We start from the raw sequence: 19477 nt of genomic DNA on the forward strand, positions 1-19477 counted from the left end.
CAGGAGAGGTGTACAGCCTAATTCCAGACAGGCATCTAGAAGGTGTGGGTGCTGGAGCTGAGTGTTAAGGGGAAGCAGATGTGGGAGGAGACACTTCTCAAAGAGGAACAGCGGGCACAAAGGCATGGAGATCTGGGCTGAGAGTAGTTCAATCTAACACAGAAGAGAAGCGCATGTGGGGAAGCCGTGAGACGTGCAGCTTACAATACTCACAGCCGGTGAATTTATATTCATGACACAGCACCTCATAAAAGAGTAAAAACCACCTCATTCTCCACTAGGATCATGATAAGCATTTTACGTATATTATGTACAGCTGAGGACTATACATTTCATATAGTATGTATAGGTTAGGTCTGTGTTTCTCAAACTATTTGATCTTAAGGCATCCTTATGCTTTCAAAAACTATTAAGAACCCCAAAGAGCGTTGTTTATGTGGGTTACATCTATTGATATTTATCGTTTTAGAAAATCAAGCAGAAATTTAAAAATATTAATTCATGTAAAATATCAATAATAACATATTACATGTTAATGAAAAAACTCTTTTTGGGGGTAGGGGGTGGGACAAGGTTTCACTCTGTTGTCCAGGCTGGGGTTCAGTGGCTTGATCATACATAGCTCATTATGGTCTTGAATCCCAGGCTCAAGCAATCCAACCACCTCAGCCTAGCAAGTAGTTGGAACTACAGGTGTGTGCCACCACACCTAGTTATTTTTTGTTTTCTGTAGAAATGACATCTTGCCGCGTTGCCCAGGCTGGTCTGAAACTCCTGGCCTCAAGCAATCCTCCCACTTTAGCCATCCAAATGGCTGGGGTTACAGAAATGAGCCACTGCACCCAGCCCAAAAACATACTTTTAATGAAATATAGCTAGAGTCACCAAAAAAAAAAAAATAAAAGAGGGAAGAATAGCTTTGCTTTATATTTTCGCATATCTAATTGATGTGTAGCTTAAAAGAAGACAGTGGGACTCTCATACTTGCTTCTGCATTAACCTGTTGTGCTCTCACATGTCATGTAGCTTCTGGAAAATTCCACTGTACACTCATGGAGAATGAAAGAGGAAAAGGTAAACAGTGTCTTAGTATTTTTTATGAAAACACTTGAGGCTTTGCATACCTCATGCATGGGTCTTGAGATTTCCAAGACCACACTCTGAGAACTGCTGGCTGAGAGGCTCAGAGCATTCACATCCTGGCTTTATCAAGTACAAGATTGTAGCTGTAAGCAAGTTACCTAACCCAGGGCTCCATTTCTTCCAGTATAAAATGGGGACAGTAAGGGAGCCGTAGAACAGTGTCTCACACATTTATGGAGTGAATGCTCCAGAAATGGCAGCAACCAGCGATCCCCACAACTACCCTCGGGGGTTTGCCCCAGTTTAGAACTGAGGACACCGAGGCTCAGAATAGCTGAGCTGAGATTCAAATGCAATTTCTCTCATTCAAAGGCCAAGCTTGTGACTGCAGTATTATACACACATCACGCTGAGGTGTTTAGAGCAGAGAAGGATTATAAGCAGATTAATGACAAGACCTGATTTTAGAAAAATCACTCTGGTGGCAGCTAAGAGTATGAACGGGTGGGAGTTGGGACTGCAGCTGGGGGCTCCATTCTAAAAGTTTGACCTGAGGAAGGGGTTCTGGGGCTGAGGAAGCAGAACTTCATAGGTAGGGTGGGTAGTACTTAGTCCCCATGAACCTGGGGATGAGGGAGGGGAGGAGTCTAGAATTACTCCCAGGCTCCTTGTGTGAGCTTATGGGTGGTGGTGACATTTGCTGAGACAGAGAAGAGAGGAATGGGTTGGGCATGGGGAAGATGATTTCATTCTTGGTTGTGTTGAGTGTGAGATGCCCCAGGGGATTTCCACAGGCAATGGAAATGTGGATGGTGAAGTCAGGAGAGGTCAGGCGTGGAGAGGCTGCAGCAGACACTGGCATGCATTCTCTGTGGAAGAAAAGCCACAATTTTGGATAAGCCTGGCCAAGGTGTTTGCTTTTCCAGTGCTCTCATTGCCAAGATTCTATGAGCCTAAGATCCAAAGAGTAGTTTGCCTTTCTTTACTTTGGTTAAATTTCAGGTGTGTGTTTCTTGGAAATGTGGCTTTCTTCTATGATGACTTGAGAGAGGACTTATCCGTGGGTGCTGTATTAGTCAGGGTTCTCCGGAGGGACAGAACTAATAGGATGTATGTTATCAGAACTAATAGGCTATATATAAAAGGGAATTTGTTAAAGGAGAATTGACTCACACGATCACAAGGTGAAGTCCCACGATAGGCCACCTACAAGCTGAGGAGCAAGGAAGCCAGGAGTTGCTCAGTCAGAGTCCCAAAGCCTCAAAAGTAGGGAAGCCAACAGTGCAGCCTTCAGTATGTGGCTGAAGATCTGAGATTCCCTGGCAAACCACTGGTCTAAGTCCAAGAGTCCAAAGGCCGCAGAACCTGGAATCTGAGGTTGAAGAAAAGGAAGCATTCAAGCATCTAGCAAGAGAGAAAGACGAAAGTGGAAAGACTTAGCAAGCCAGTTGTTCCCACCCTCTTCCCCCTGCTTTTTCTTTCTTTCTTTTTTTTTGAGACAGAGTCTCAAGCAATTCTCTCGCCTCAGCCTCCCGAGTAGCTGGGACTACAGGTGCCTGCCACCACTCCCGGTTAATTTTTGTATTTTTAGTAGAGATGGCATTTCACCATGTTGGCCAGGCTGGTCTTGAACTCCTGACCTCAAGTGATCCACCTGCCTTGGCCTCCAAAAGTGCTGGGCTTACAGGTGTGAGCCACTGTGCCCGGACTGCCTTTTTCTAGCCTTGCTGGCAGCTGATTGGATGGTGCCCACCCACACTGAGGGTGAGTCTTTCTCTCTCAGTCCGCTGACTCAAATGTTAATCTCTGGCAACATCCTCACAGACACACCCAGGGACAATACTTTGCACCTTTCCATCCAATCAAGTTGACACTATTAACCATCACAGGCACCTATAGATGGTGCTTTGGGTAGAGTAGGTGTCAGCAAACTGTAGTCTGCAGTTTGAGTCCCACCTGACGCCTGCATTTTAAAAATAAACTTTTGTTGGAACATAGCTATGCCCATTCATGTACTTATTGCCTCTGGCTGCTTTGGGCTACAACAACAGAGTTCAGGGTAACAGAGACCATGTGGTCTGCAGAGCCTAAGATACGTACTACCTGACTTTAAAAAAATTGCAGATCCTTGGGATACAGCACTGTACCTTGAGTTGCAATTTCACTATTTATTTTATAATGTGCTAATAGCATAGTTCCTGACCAGAAAATACTAAGAGATATCAACTAAATAATGATCACAATATCTCTTTTAACATAAAGGGGTTTCAATATTTATTTAGTCCATAATTCACTTGGTTGTTTCTTTTCTTTTTTTTTTTTTTTTGAGACGGAGTCTTGTTCTGTCACCAGGCTGGAGTGCAGTGGCACAATCATGGCTCACTGCAACCTCCACCTCATGGCTTCAAGTGATTCCCCTGCCTCAACCTCCCGAGTAGCTGGGACTATAGGCGTGTGCCACCATGCCCAGTTAATTTTTTTTGTATTTTAGCGGAGACGGGGTTTCACCACGTTGGTCAGGATGGTCTTGATCTCCTGACCTCATGATCCGCCTGCCTCGGCCTCCCAAAGTGCTGGGATTACAGGCGTGAGCCACCATGTCTGGCCAATTCACTTGTTTTAAACATGTCAAGCACCCTGTTTTTAGGCTGCCACTTCCTATCTTTCCAGTTCCTTCCTTCTAACCCTCTGTCCCCAGCAATTCTTCAGCCTCAGGACTATCTGCAATCTATGGATTCTGCCATCTCACAATCCCTCAATATACATATACAATATAATTCTTCCAGATGGCCAGATAATTTCCACTTTTAGGATTAAAAAGAATAATTGAGGGTAGATCTTGCAATCTATAGGTAAGCTCCGTGAGGGCAGGGCAGTGTCTGGCATATATCTGGTGGTCACGAATAGTTGTTGATTGACTGCAGAACATTTCTACCTACTCTCGGGATCATAGAGTGGCAGTCTAGAGCTTTAATGATAATCTGTCCATCTGCTGTTGGGGTACATGAGATTTGCAGAGCTAAGTGACCTACCCAAAGTCTCCCCACTAACTAGAGATAGGTTCCCCAAGTCCCATCCCAGGGTTCTTTTCTGTGCACCGGGTTGCCTGTGTCTACTTCAAAGACCCAAGGAAAACTTTGGAATTAAGATTAAAGAACAAATATTTAAACTTGGAAGGGAAAGGGGTATCGGAATCATACTGCTTATATCTTGTGTTGCAGCACAAGGAGGTGCCCTTGGAAACATGCAGACACACTCACAGCCTTCACCACCAGCAATGAGTTGTGAGAGTTTGGTCAAGTTACTTAACTTCCAGTCCTTACTGAACGCTTCTGACAAACGGGGATTGTCTAAACGGGGTTGTTGTGAGGCTTTTGGAGTGGGGTTGCAAAACTCACACTACAACACAGAATTGAGAAAAATATTCTGTCAGCCTGTCAATGACCGACCTGGTCCTCACGAGCCCTTCACATATTGGTGAGCAAGAAAAAGTGAACTAAGTTCAAACTTTGTTTAAAATTTAGTCTAAATGGGTACAGAGTTTCAGTTTGGGATGGTGAAAAAGTTTTGGAGGTGGACAGTGGTGATGGCTGCACAGCAATGTGAATGTGTTTAATGTTGCTGAACTGTATACTTAAAAATGGTTAAAACGGTAAATTTATGTATATTTCATCACAATAAAAAAGCAGCCTGATCTGATCATGTAAACAGTCGGCTGTGGTCATGCACAGTCGCTTCTAGAGAGATGACCTCTCTCTTAATTTCCTGGGTTCTGGCCTCACTGTTCCTCCCTAAGATTGTATTTGGATGTGGTAGGGGCACTGGAGGTGGTGGCTTATGTGATCTGTGGCACAGGGAAGAGCTGAGGGCCTTGGGCATGATTTCCTTGGCCTCCTCTGGTTCCCTTAACCAGCCAAGTACTGCTGGCATCTACTCTCCAACCTTTGTCTCATGCCTCTGGGCTGAGGAAACAACAGATACCACATCAAAAATTTCATTGTGACCTAAGCTGGGCAGCAGCGTTGTGGCTTATTTAGCATGGAGAGGAACCATGAGTCACACATGCCTCTCGTGTGTATCCACCAGGCATCACAGGGGAAGGAGGGAACATGGCCCCACCCATATATTTCAAAGACAGTACAAAAGCAATAAACGAAACTCAATGAAAAGAAGCACATCGTTGTAAACCACATGCCATTTTTGAGGTCCTGGAATAATCATGAGATTAGAAGGTGGTGTCCCAGCTATGTGCTGATCAAATGCTGATCCACAAACCGTATGGTGCTATCTGGGTCTGAACTACCTGGTGGGACTTGGTGGTACTGGTGATGGCAGTGGTGTGTGTGTGTAAATTACCACTAGGACATTAGCCAAATCTGAGAATCACTGCTTACATCGATATACCTTTCCTAGTCTAATATTTGTTTAAATTACGGCAGTTAATAAAGAAGACAGCATGCTCTTGGCTCATTAAAGCCATTACAACAGTAATAGTGTCATGGAGAACCAGAGAGGTTTTTTTGTTTGTTTGTTTTTTTGTGGGTTTATTTTTTTTTATTTATTTTTTTGAGACGGAGTCTCGCTCTGTCACCCGGGCTGGGGTACAGTGGCACAATCTCGGCTCACTGCAACCTCTGCCTCCTGGGTTCAAGCAATTCTCCTGCCTCAGCCTCCTGAGTAACTGGGATTACAGGCACGTGCTACCATGCCTGGCTAATTTTCGTATTTTTAGTAGAGACAGAGTTTCTCCATGTTAGCCAGGCTGGTCTCGAACTCCTAACCTTGTGATCTGCCCACCTCGGCTTCCCAAACTGCTGGGATTACAGGCGTGAGCCACCGTGCCCCACCCAAAGAGTTTTCTAAAAGCACAGTTGATCATAATCCACCTTTGGTAAAATAAATGGGAGCCGAAAGCACTGAACAAATTCTATCCTCTCCAAGGCTCTTATGTGTATCTACTTATTGAAAATGCCTCCAAACGCTCAGACATGAACTATTCTGGTGAATATAAAGAGCTTATTTTTCTATTTGCCCTGGCTCTTCCCCTGCCCCAGGGACTGAGCCCTAAGAATTGCATCCTGGGGCCCTGGAGCTCTCTCGGGATCAGCCACTAGGGGGCACTGCAATGAGTGGTGCCCCGAGGAGACAGGGCCTGGGATAGTTAGTTCTTCCTCACTCTGGGCTGAATTTTTCTGGCAGACTCCACATGTCTCTCTACAGCTGCAGCTCCCTCCTCAGGAGCCCAGCTACTGCTGGGCAGTACCCACTTCCCACTGTTGCTAATCTCTCGGTGACTTCAGCCTGCTCACAGCCTTATAAGTAGTCCCTTCATTTAAGTCTCTCAAACCATCTGAGTTGGATTCTGTTTCCTGCAGGGGCACCAACTAATAAGCCCATAAAAAGAAATCCTTTACTGCTATCATCTAAGGGGACAGTGATGTCCTGATGTGCTAATCACTGATGGACATTAACTGTGATAATGCTGGTATTTCACTGGTATGACTCAACTAATGGTTTGGAACTTATACCTTCAAATTGTATTGCCTTCTCAAAGCTGACACCTTAGGATGTTTCAATACCATCATGTTAAAATATTCTGAGGCTGCCTTTAAAGACATTTAGTGGCCATAACACATTATTTTGAATAATGGTGAAAAACAGTCCTCCTTTAAGGGCAGATTTGATTTCAGTTCAACAGGCAATATCACAATATGCATAGGAAAATTGGCAATAATTTCATTATGTTCATATGCAAATTCCACTGTTATCCAAATGTCTTTTATAGCTTGTTTTTCCTTTCCTTTTAAGCCAGGATCAAGGTTCATGAATTGCTTTTGGATGTCTCTTTTAAGTGTTTTCAGGGATGCAGAGATGTGACTTTATGTCAGTAACTCTGGGGTATAGTGCATCGTGTAACACCATTAATATATCAATGGAAGCAAATGGAACTAAGGGTGTTTCTGGAATTGAAAAAGACACAACTCAGGTATGGGAGATGAGTAAATTATTTATAAGGGCGATTAAGTTGGTTTGAGTAGTAAGCATTTTCCTTTTTCACATTAGGACACACACACACACACACACACCTGTGAATGTAGCAGGACGAGCCGCAGACAAAACCCCCCATACACCGAGTTGAGGAAGGAAGGGCTTTATTCAGCTGGGGGCATCAGCAGACTTAAGTCTCAAAAACCAAGCTCCCTGAGTGAGCAATTCCTGTCCCTTTTAAGAGCTTACATGGGGGTCCACGTGAGAGGGTCGAGATCAATTGAGTAAGTAGCGGGTACATGACTGGGGGCTGCATGCAGCAGTAATCAGAACAGAACAGAACAGGACAGGGATGTTCACAGTGCTTTCCCATACATTGTCTGGAATCTATAGAAAACACAAGCAGTGAGGTCAGGGGCTCATCTTTAACTACCGGGCCCAGGGTGCGCTCCGGGCTGTCTGCCTGTGGGTTCCATTTCTGCCTTTTAGTTGCTGCTGCTTCTTTGGAGGCAGAAATTGGGCATAATACAATATGAGGGGTAGTCTCCTCCATTATTTTCCCCTTTGAGAACTTCACTCGTTAGTGGGAGTTCTCACTTTCATCCTCACTACCCATGTCTTCTTGCAGGACAGATCAATAGTGGTTCATAGAGTACACTTGTGCTGAAGCATTTTGGTGAACTAAGGTAGCGATGAAGCTTTTTATCATTTGAAGGAGTACAGGTAGCAAACAAGGGAGTAGTAAGCAGGTTCCTATTACTATTATTATTCCTATTATAAGAGTTTTAAGTTCTCCTAGTGCTGAGAACCATTTTCCAAATATGGTCCCAGAATCAAATCCATGCCACACTTGCACAGGCACATGTGCCAGTTTTGTCATGTCTCTAACGATGCCTTCAACTACTTGCCCTTGATTATCTATGTGCAGCCAGCAATTAGTAAGGTTAAATTTCCCACAGACCCCTCCCCCAGCTGCTAGCAAGTAGTCGAGAGCCAATCTATTTTGATAGATAGCATTTCTCATCTGAGTTTCTTGCTGGGCCAGACTAGTCAAGTCTCTGCCAGTTTTATTAGTGATTATTTCTAAGACAGCTTGTAACCGTATGATTCAGGTGAGCATGTAAATGGGGGTCCCGTATCCCCACAAGCCACCTCTTGCCCAAGTAGCAGGCTCACAGTGCTGTATGATTCTCTCAGGGGACCATTCATCATCTTTCCAATTTCCTATAGCTTTGCTTCTCCTTTCACGGGCAGCATAGACAGGAAAGCCCAGAAGTTCGCCTGTTTTTATGGGCAGTAGGAAGAAGGATGATTTAATAGTGCCAGTAACACAACTACCTGCCCACTGGTTGGGTAATTTGGTGTAAGCTCTATGCCCACATATCCAGTATAATCCAGTGGGGGCTGTCCAGTCCCGGTGGAACTCTGGGTAGGTCCACATGGTTTGCAACTTTGGGAATGTACTAAATGGATTCTTTTTAATATGGTTTAAACCCCACCAGGTGACTGTTCTTAATTTTATTTTAAAAACTGTAACCACAGGGGGCTCAGCTCAGATGGGTTATAACACACATCAGGCTGGTCACTTTCTGGGCTACATACCTTGTACTGGGTGGCATTATGCAAACATGCCCCTTTTAGAGTTCCAGCACACTTATAATAACTATAGAACAAAAAGACAGTTTTAACTTTTTGCCCTACCTTAGTGACCTGATGTATACACTGAGAATAGTCCTTAGTTTGAGGAAGGTCAGTTGAAGTCCCTACTGTACAAGTCCAAAATTTAAGGAAAATAAGTCCCATGGTGAGTTTCTTCATGCTTCAGCCATGCATGGACCAGTCAGCTTCCGGGTGTGACTGGACCAGGGCTTGTCGTCTTCTTCAGAGTCACTTTGCAGGGATTGTCTGGGCTTGGTCTCGCCTCCCAGGTCTCAGGTGCTGCGGGTTTCACCCAGCGGTGGTGGATCCAGGCTGGGATTTCTCCTACTTTCACGGCTGTGTGAGTGGTCAAGACGACAGTCTGGGGTCCTTTTCACCATGGCTGCAAGAGGGTTATGTTCTAATCCTTGATCTACACCTGATCACCCTTGCTGTCTTCTGTACCAAGGCAGCCACAAACGCCAGCCCATTGTCCAAGCCGATTCACACGGGCAGTCCAAACCTAGGGATGAGATCTCCACATTTGGGCATCTTGGTGAAGTCTACTTGGAGATCTTCAAAGGGGGCTGCTCCATAAGCCTGTATGCCGGACCGGACAGTTAGACCTTGCCTAGCATTGTGCTCCCAGGTGGTGACACACTGCTGTGCCACTGTTTTGGCAAGGGCTGACAGACGCGAGATGTAGAAGTACCAGCCTAACAACTTTTCAAGTGACTCTTGGCCTAGGTGGGTGGTCTCATGCACAGCCAGTATGACTGCAGCTCCTAGCAGTTGTGGCATAGCTACTCTTCCGTCTGATAACCAGATCCATCCCTCTTCTATCACCTACCCTCCCTCTGGTTGATAAAATGACAGAGTGAAAGGGATAGTCAATTGGACTAAAGCACACGGTCCACTCCAGTTATTCGGCAGAATGTCCAGTAAAGGTCCATCACAATACCACCACACATCTGCTTAGAATGAACAAGGGCTGACTTATTGGTAAGCTCTTAAAAATTCTTAAGCTCACTGCATCTCTTCAGGTCTCCAAGGAACGCTAAGTTTCCTCCCTGTCGTGAGAGACACGAAGTGAACACAGTGTTGGAAGACGGAAGCTGGATGGCCCTCAGGGGCTGACCCGCAGGGTGCCAGACTTTGGGATATAGCAGAGAGAGCTTGGCACAACCTATTACTCCAGGCTATCAAATCCTGGAAAAGAGCTACCATGAAGTCCACACCTGGTCGACTGGAGGACCACCTTAGTGGAAAGGGGACGATCTGGGTCTCTGGCCTGCCATGTGCACAAGCATAACAATTGCTTTTGTTTAACAGGCCAATGGTATATTTGATTCATTCCAACCAGGCATTTGCATCTTGGTATCCTGTCTTAATTGTCAATGTTTGTTTTAAGTCCTTAACTTCTATGATCCTCTAATAAAATGAATGTATGATTTTAGGAAATCACAAAAACTGGTTGGGGCAGTCCATCCTTGCTCTTTAGTGGCCCACAGAACGTTGGACCAACTACGGCATAAAAGCTCTACAATGGGGAGTGAGACTCCTGGTTGACACTGGGGTCTTTGTTGAAATCTCCTCAGATAAAATGGTCCTAATTTACTAATGCCTAGTCTGAGGAGAGTTAGGAGGAACAGAGGTACTTTTCTGAAGTAGAGGGCTGTCTTTGACTTGGCAAGTACCCACAAGGTATAACAAGGCAAGCATTAAATGCGATGGTTTGAGGCAAAATTGACTTGGTTATGTTAATAACTAGATGGTCAGCAATAGAGCGAGGAAAGAAGAATGAGTAATAGAATAGATGAAAGAGTTAAATTTTTCTTAGCTTTAGTTTGGTAGGGTTTTCCCCAGGACTATGGCCTATGACTCTGGACCGGTGGCGCTTTCTTGACTCGGGTGTGATGAGTCCATCCCTTTTTTGCTGTACACACAGCAGTCTTGGTGGTTAGCAGCACAAGGTAGGGTCCTTCCCAGGCTGGCTCAAGTTTTTCTTTTTTCCATCCTTCGATGAGAACGTAATTTTCAGGCTGGTGCTGGTTTAACAGAAATTGTAGGGGTGGTACATGTGCTAAAAGACTTTTAGTTTTGAGGGAAAGGAAAGTGCAAGATAAACCAAGTATATCATTTCTAAGAAATTGACCTTTTGTTTTAAATGTGGGGACATCAGCAGCGGACTTTATAGTACGTTGGTGTCACCTTACTGAGAAATTTCCTTTAGCAACTATTTTTATTAGTTTTTAGACCAAAGAAAGCCAAACACCATTTTATATTTGACAATGCTTTCTGTATGACTTTTATACCAGATAAGCTAAATTTCACCTTTATATTACTGTATTATTAATGTTAAACTTAGTTTTAATGAAACTTTGTAGACATATTTATTTAATTTTTAATGTCTGACCATAAGGTAAGATTTTTATAGACTCTTTTTAGCCTTTTATAATTTTTGTAAAAGAGCAGGTTAGTGCTTTAAAAAAAAACCCTGTTGTGTTTTAACTTTAATGTCCAGTTCACAGAGAAACTGGATGATACCCCTTTAACTTTAGCTCATGTTTACACACAGAATTTTCTTTATAGTTAACGTTTTAAAACTTGCTTAAACCTTCAAAAATTTTTTAACCTTCTAATGTAGGTAAAAATCCACACTTTTATGCCTCCTTACAATCCTTTTACTAAAAGTATATTTTACTTTTCTTATATACCTTGCATATAAACTGTTTCTTCAATAGTTTTACCTTCAGGAGGCCTAATTACTTTTAAATTATACAACATTTCTTGCATAAATTCCTTTTTTTTTTTTTTTGAGACGGAGTCTCACTCTGTCGCCCAGGCTGGAGTGCAGTGGCCGGATCTCAGCTCACTGCAAGCTCCGCCTCCTGGGTTTACGCCATTCTCCTGCCTCAGCCTCCCGAGTAGCTGGGACTACAGGCGCCCTCCACCTCGCCCGGCTAGTTTTTTGTATTTTTTTTTTTTTTTTAGTAGAGACGGGGTTTCACCATGTTAGCCAGGATGGTCTCGATCTCCTGACCTCGTGATCCGCCCGTCTCGGCCTCCCAAAGTGCTGGGATTACAGGCTTGAGCCACCGCGCCCGGAGAAATTCCTTTTTTATAACACACATTTTTTTTTTCTTGCTTCACGACTTTCACAGACAATTCTTCGACATGTCTCAACTTTCTGACTTATTGCAAACATCCCTTTCTTTAAACAACCAGTTAATTTATTTTAGGACAAGAATTTACTATATAACGTTCTTTTCACATAAATTCTGCCCCCCTTTTCTCTCTCTCTTTTTTTAACTTAGTTCTGAACTGGTGAGGTGTGCTTACAGTGAGGTTTCCTTTCAAAGTTATTTTTCTACTTTTTTCTGTTAGCAAAGCTGTTGCCGCTACAGATTGAATGTATTTGGGCCATCCCGGGTTACTGGGTTAAGGAATTTTGATAGGAAGGCTATGGGTTGTCAGTGGCCTCAGTGCTATCGGGCTACGCCGTTATTTATGCTGACAACAAAGTGGAGTGTTATATGGTCACGGAGAAGACCTTTAATTATCAATTATAGGTTCTAAATTTACTTTGGCTTTTAAAGAAATAGCATACACTGTTTTTTTCTTAACTACTTGTATATCTCTCTTTCTCTTTCTTCTATCTCTGTCTCTTCCTCTCTCTCTGCCTCTCTCTTTCTCTTTGACTCCTTCTTTGTCTCTTCCTCTCTCTTCTTTTCTCTCTTTGCCTCTTTTCCTCTCTCTCTTTCCCCCTTTGCCTCTTTTCCTCTCTCTGCTGGTCTTTCCTTGCCTCTGCCAGCTGCTACTACTGCTTTTCTCCTCTCTCCTTCCTCTTCCCCTAAGGGAGGGACCGGCGGAAGTGGAGCTCCTCTTTCTTCCTTGGCTGTCTGTCCGTTTGCCACTAGTACTACTGCTGCCTGTCCTCTTAACCACTGTGGGTGGTCTAAAACTAGCTGCAACCAAGTATCTATGTATGGAAACTGATCTGGGTGTCCTGATTTCCCAGTTACTTTGTGCCATACCTTTGAAACTAGGGACCTGTCTAGGCTTCCTTCTGACGGCCATTCCACCTCTAATGCTGGCCAATCTATCTTACACAAAGCCTGAAGCTTTCCAGGTGTCATAGCGATTCCATAGTTCCCACTGAATCCTTTCTTGAAATTCTTGAACATAGCTCCTAATGGGGTAGACTTACCTTGTGTTTTACTCATTTTCCTCTCTCAGGAGACAAAACAACACTCTTACCACAAAGAGGAAAGGGAAGAGAGGGCAAAAAGTCACTCACTCCCCAAGCAATTCACACTAAAACCAAAGTCGGATAAGGAGTTACTCATTCATCAAGCAATTTGAGCCAAGTCAGAACCAAAATCAAAGCCAAACAGTTCAAATCCAAAAGTCAATGCCGAAATCTAAACCAAAACAGTGCCAATCTAGTCAAAATCAAAACCAAAACCAAGGCGCCGATCAAGGCATGCCGTGGGTGATCAGGCCAGGCTTCCACTCAGATGGAGTGGGCAAGTTCCAAGACTGGTCTTACCGTGTTGCAGATGTCTGGACTCCAAGCGCCAATTCCTTTCTGGTGTTCAGCCGCTGTGTTAATCCTCCATGGGCCCTACCGTGAGCTGCTGTGGCGAGGTGTTCCACCAGGGCAGTTGTCCACCCAGGAGTGCTCTCAGGATTTGCGCCACTAAAGCCGGCTGGAGTGCCCTGCAGGGATGCTCCACAGCATAGGCCCCACTTAGGGGGCTGCCTCAACCTCTGCTAATCACCTCACTTGCCCATTAGGGAACCAAGAAATGTAGCAGGACAAGCCGCAGACAAAACCCCTCAGATACCGAGTTGAGGAAAGAGGGGCTTTATTCGGCCAGGAGCATCAAGCAGACTTACAAAACTGAGCTCCCCGAGTGAGCAATTCCTGTCCCTTTTAAGGGCTTACAACTCTAAGGGGGTCCGCGTGAGAGGATTGAGATCAATTGAGCAAGTAGTGGGTACGTGACTGGGGGCTGCATGCAGCAATAACCAGAACGGAACAGAAGAGGACAGGGATGTTCACAGTGCTTTCCCATACAGTGTCTGGAATCTACAGAAAACACAAGCAGTGAGGTCAGGGGTCGATCTTTAACTACCAGGCCCAGGGCGCACGCCAGGCTGTCTGCCTGTGGATTTCATTTCTGCTTTCTAGTTTTTGCTTCTTCTTTCTTTGGAGGCAGAAATTGGGCATAAGACAATATGAGGGGTGGTCTCCTCCCTTATGAACAACACGGGTTTGAGCTGTGTGGGTTCAATTATACTCAGATTTTCTCCTGCCTGTGCCACCCCTGAAACAGTAAGAGTAACCCCCCTCCTCCTCCTTCTCCTCAGCCTACTCAACGTGAAGACAATGAAGACAAAGACCTTTATTGTGACCTTTATTCCACTTACTAACAGTATATGTATTTTCCCTTCCTAATGATTTTCTTCATAACATTTTCTTTTCTCTAGGTTAATTTGTTATAAGAATACAGTCTATATTACATATATCATACAACAGATGTGTTAATTATCTGTGTTGTTGGGAAGGCTTCTGGTCAACAGTGGGCTATTAGTAGGTAAGATTTGGGGGAGTCAAATTATATGTGGATTTTAACTGCATGGGGTATTGGCACCCCAGCCCTGGGTTGCTCAAGAATCAACTATAATATTTTCATAGCACTCTGGAATCGACAGAGGGGCGCCTGGGGCTGGAGGTGTCCTGTCTGGGGCTCCAGTTGCCTCGGTTCTCTCTTCCATGGGCTCAGGGCGATCTACAATTGTGGAAAGGAATGTTAGGGGAAAGGTATAGTGACTCTATGGGTTCCAAGTGTTTTGTGTCCCAGGATATTCTTATCTCTAACCCCCATCACTTGCAGTAACTCGATGTGTTCCTCCTCCAAAGAGTTCAGGCAAGGGTCCTGTTCTGTTCCCTTTTAGCAGCCAAATAACCTTCCCATTAACCTGGAAAAACAAAGACAAAAGTGGCCTCTTTTCCATGTTATTTATTCACATTCAACTAGCTACATGAGGGGGATAAGCAAATTAATAGGAGCTTTTTGGGGAGGCACAGAGGTACGGATGGAAGGGTGGGATTCAAACAAAATAATTTTCAGTGGTTAAGTGGAAGATTTACAAATATCTATTAAAAAAGTATCCTCTGGATAAAATAATCAGAAACAAAATAAATTAGCCACTTCTGATCACTGTATTTCCCCAAACCAAAGTCTCTGAAAATGGTTTGCACTTTAGACCGTCATGATTTGCAGATATTTACATGACACAGGTTTCCAACATAGAAAAATGAAGACTGAGTAACAGATTAGTACAATGCAGAGGAAAATAGAGCAAATAAAAATAGCTATCATCTGGTAGCAAAAATAGATTTATGCCGGTGTTAATATCAAAATTAAAGACATTCAAACAAATTATGCCAATACATTGGAACCATTATTCCTAAGACTATAAGGACAACTTCTTATTGCTTCTACTCATAACCAAAACGTCTGCAGAGGTTCTGTGGTAGCCAGAAGGCATAACTTGTAGTGTATGTAGTAGGGGCTACATCAAGGTTCAACAGCCAAATAAAAACTTTATTATTTTTATTTTTAGGCTTGACATCTTTAACAGTAGAACAAGACCACTCATGATAAATCTGGAAGATGCAGATGGGGGACAGTGCTTGAAGCCCAAGCAAATGACTTACTGCAAGTAATTAAAAGCAGAATATGAGAAAAGCAGCAGCGTAAGTGAAGTAAACATTTTTAAAAAAATTAGTTTGTATACTTCCCCCAGAAGTCTCACAGGAAGCACAGGATACCTGTGCGGCTGTTTGGGCATCCTGGGTACTTCTTGCCCTCAAGCGAACTCCCATCTCTTTAGTTAGGACCAGAATCCACCTGGCTTCTAGGAGAGGAACTGCATGGAGAAGCTGCATTGAGGCTTTTATTACTAATACCTTTGACTCAAAGGAATACCAGCCTTGGGGTGCTTTGGGGCCTGGGGAGGGAACTGATTGGCTCTCCTGCTACACTGAGACTGTTAGCTCATTTCTGAATGGATTTCCTGCAGCACGGGGTAGTCAACAGCTGTGACAGGAACATCACCTGAAGTGCAGGGTGGTTACCTGCACAAAGTCCCATTTCCAAGAATTTCTGTGTAATTCACCAGAACTTTTGGATGGAATAATTACGGGGGGGAAAAAAGAGGTTAAAACATGTAACTCAAATGGTACAGTGATTAGTATTATTTAACCAGGAAATTTAAAGTCCAGAAAATTAAATTCTACCTTGGTTCTTCCCAAATGATGCCACGTTTCTGTTTTCTTCCTCTTAAAACTATAAAATGTCCTACAGACACAACATTCGGGGTAAAGATGCTTTTGAGAAAAGAGACAGAAGGAAAAAAGAAGTCATTTGCCCCTCAAGATAGTTTTAAGCTTATAGTATCATGATGCATCACTAAGCTGTTTAAATTTCAGAAAAGCCCTTTATAGATGCTAGTACTGACTAGATTTTAAAATCTGCATATAATTCTGTATCATATTTTAATTCATTCCCACCCCCAGCTCAAATAAGATGACTACAGAGGTGATGTTTCTTCCAGTTGTCCTTGGGACTCTAAAATAAAGCATGAGGGCAAGTGAAATAACAACATTAGGATAATTAAGGAATTTCCAAATGCTGCATGACAGTGCTACATCCATTCAGCCTGTAATTTTGTTTTCGTTGCTTCTTTCTTTTTTGAGCCAGTCTCTGGAGCAGGCCAGTTTAACAGCCAATATTACTAAGATTCTACATTTACCCTCACACTGTGGAAACTACATTTGTTTTCCCCTTGAGTGCCCTTAAATCTACAGCCTGCTTCCTCATGCCTGTGAGCAGAATTTGGATAAATGCTTGAAATGGAAAGAACAAAGCACACACCAAAGAATCTGACTGTGTCATTCAACTGCTTAGAAATGGAAATGATATTCACATTGTGTTCATCTTGGCATCTCGATAAAATGAATCCCATATTTAATGAGTTGTTTTAAAATGCCAGTCACGTGCAGATTCCAGAAGGCTACAGATCCACTTTAAATAACTCTCCATTTTGAAAATGCAATATTGTCCAACTGGTTATTTGGTATGACAACAAAAAATCATGCATTCTCTTCCTGTAATTATTTTAGTCTTCATTCATAACACTCGATATGCTCTGAATTTCTTTAAGTATCTAAAAGTGTTTTCTGGAGAAATCTTTTTACTACATCATTATACTTGATATTCCATAGGATTGCTATGGACTTTAGAATAAAAGGCTTAACAATCAGGCTTTGGTTTTAATGTCATCTGGGCAGAAGTTGGAATTGCTTTGATAACACAACTCAACTACTACACATATTATTGTAATGTGAAATAACACATTTAAAAAGGCAAAGGTTCCCCTTTCAGTAGTTATAATCTGTATTATTCAAGACTGCTGCAAAACTCACAAAAGAATGATATGGATAACAAGAAAGTATAAGAAAGGGGTAAGATACTTACTTAAAGCTTTACCAGAACACAACACAAAGCAAGAACATCAATTCTCTACATTTGTCTATAAGGCAGATGGCAAACTTTGTATACAAGATCTAAAATATGGTGCTTATTAAGAGGTAGAAAATACTAAAACAGCATTTAAGAAAAACATGTTGAGTTATCCAAAACAATCAGTTACTTTACTAAACTTTTACAAAGTCAAACTGCTGTGTGGAATAAACTGTATGTTTTATATTAAACTGGGACATTCCATACTCATAAGGGAGGTGATCAAACAGAGGGTCAAAAAAGTAGGGGTGGGCTGGGAAGCAGGAAACAGTCTCTTAACTTCTCAAGGACTCAGCTCTCACTAAGGAGAAATTTCCTACTGTCTCTCTGGGATGCTACTGTGATATTTAATTAATTGGAATTTTTCCTCTTATTAATGAATTTCTCTGAGCAAGAGGGTACAATTTTGCATACAAGGCAATAGAACTATAGGGAGAAACAAGTTCAACTGCTTCCTTTTCAAGAAGGTGCCATATTCATCTTATATAAAAATATACATTCCATTAATCTTATATCCTCTCCCTAACCACTAAAATGCAAATGAAGATATTCTTCAGACTCCAGCACCAGCAGAATTGTTCTGTATGAGCAATTCAAGAGCTGTCTGAGGCAAAAAGATATCTCAGCTACCAAATTAAACTTGGGTAGCTTACGAGTGGGTGAGTAACCCTGGGTATTCTCACTTCTTAATGCACCTGGGAGAGGTTGATTTTTTTTTCCTACAACATAATTTTATAAGGCATAAATTTAATTGGAATCTTTCCTAAACTTTGGAAAATTAGTGTTAAAGCCTCTTTTTTTAACCCACACATGAACATTCAATCTTTCATTTTTATTAAATAGTTTATATATAAAAAGAAATGTCAAGGTGTTCTACATTCATATAAACAATCAGGGTAACATTTGAAATTGTAAAGAAATGCACTGAGGAAAATACAGAATTAATGAGTTACAATGCTAAGCTAAGCATAAGTGATCATCCTAGAGTATGGTTTAAATACATAAACACAGGTTTGTGCCGCTTCAGAAAGCAAGCACAGGAGAAATACACTAATGTTATCTTTCTTCTTTACTTTTTCACCATAAGACAGGATGGTCCAGTTTGGAAAAACCAAGATCTTTTCTAAGTTCCAAATAGGTACCGTTGCTCAACCACGAGTCATCATCGGATTTCCTGTGAAAGAAGAAACAATTTCTTGCAGACTCTTGAAACCAGCGTCATATTCTCAAGTCTTTTTCCTTCCTAACCGCCCTGCTTTCCCCATCCTCATTCGCACACGCATTCAGCGTCCCAGAGTGTTGGGACTGGGAATTCTGGGAATTAGAAATCCAGAAATAATTTTGTTACTTTTTTTTTTTTTTTTTTTTTTTTTGAGATGGAGTCCCGCTCTGTCATCCAGGCTGGAGTGTAGTGGCATGATCTCAGCTCACTGCAACCTCTGCTTCCCAGGTTCAATCGATTCTCCTGCCTCAGCCTCCTGAGTAGCTGGGACTACAGCCACGTGCAACCACGCCCGATTGACTTTTGTATTTTTAGTAGAGACATGGTTTCACTATGTTGGCCAGGCTGGTCTCGAATTCCTGACCTCAGGTCATCCACCCGCCTCGGACTCCCAAAGTGCTGGGATTACAGGCATGAGCCACCACGCCAGCCCATTTTGTTACTCTTAACTTTAACTTCTCAAACTTAGAGGCTATGAAAAGTGGTGCTTCTGGCAGAAGGAGGATGCAGGGAGAGTCTGTCATATACAAAACATGACTTGTATGACTGTCAGCACCTTGGGAATGACTGCACAAAAGCTACACATCAACCAGGTTGTGCGTAGGAAGTGGTTAACATTTATTTATTTATTTTTAAAGGAGGCTGGGTGTGGTGGCTCATGTCTGTAATCTCAGTACTCTGGGAGGCCGAAGCGGGCACATCACAAGGTCCGGAGTTCAAGACCAGCTTGACCAACATGGCGAAACCCCGTCCCTACTAAAAATACAAAAAATTAGCTGGGCATGGTGGCAGACACCTGTAATCCCAGCTGCTCGAGAGGCTGAGGCAGGAGAATCGCTTGAAACCAGAAGGCGGAGGTTGCAGTGAGCTGAGATCACAGCACTGCACTCCAGCCTGGGCAACAAAAGCGAGACTCCATCTCAAAAAAAAAAAAAAAGTAATTGGAAGC

The 19477-nt window shown here is 42.9% G+C and overlaps 1 protein-coding gene across 6 annotated transcripts in view; it reads right to left on the reverse strand.

Moving 5' to 3' along the window:
* Positions 1 to 14722: 14722 nt before the first annotated feature.
* The window catches only part of OSBPL3 (oxysterol binding protein like 3), a 183546-nt gene continuing 178791 nt past the window's right edge, over positions 14723 to 19477 (reverse strand). For 4 of the 6 annotated variants that reach the window (XM_033194114.1, XM_033194111.1, XM_033194113.1 and 1 more), the window contains one exon: positions 14723 to 18480. In XM_033194114.1, the coding sequence (XP_033050005.1) occupies positions 18384 to 18480 (97 nt within the window). In that variant the 3' untranslated portion in view covers positions 14723 to 18383. The remainder of the gene's footprint in view (positions 18481 to 19477) is intronic. The other 2 variants (XM_033194110.1, XM_033194112.1) reach the window with 2 other exon arrangements.

Source organism: Trachypithecus francoisi, unplaced genomic scaffold (genome assembly GCF_009764315.1).
Source record: "Trachypithecus francoisi isolate TF-2019V2 unplaced genomic scaffold, Tfra_2.0 Lachesis_group4, whole genome shotgun sequence".
In the NCBI taxonomy this organism is placed as follows: domain Eukaryota; kingdom Metazoa; phylum Chordata; class Mammalia; order Primates; family Cercopithecidae; genus Trachypithecus; species Trachypithecus francoisi.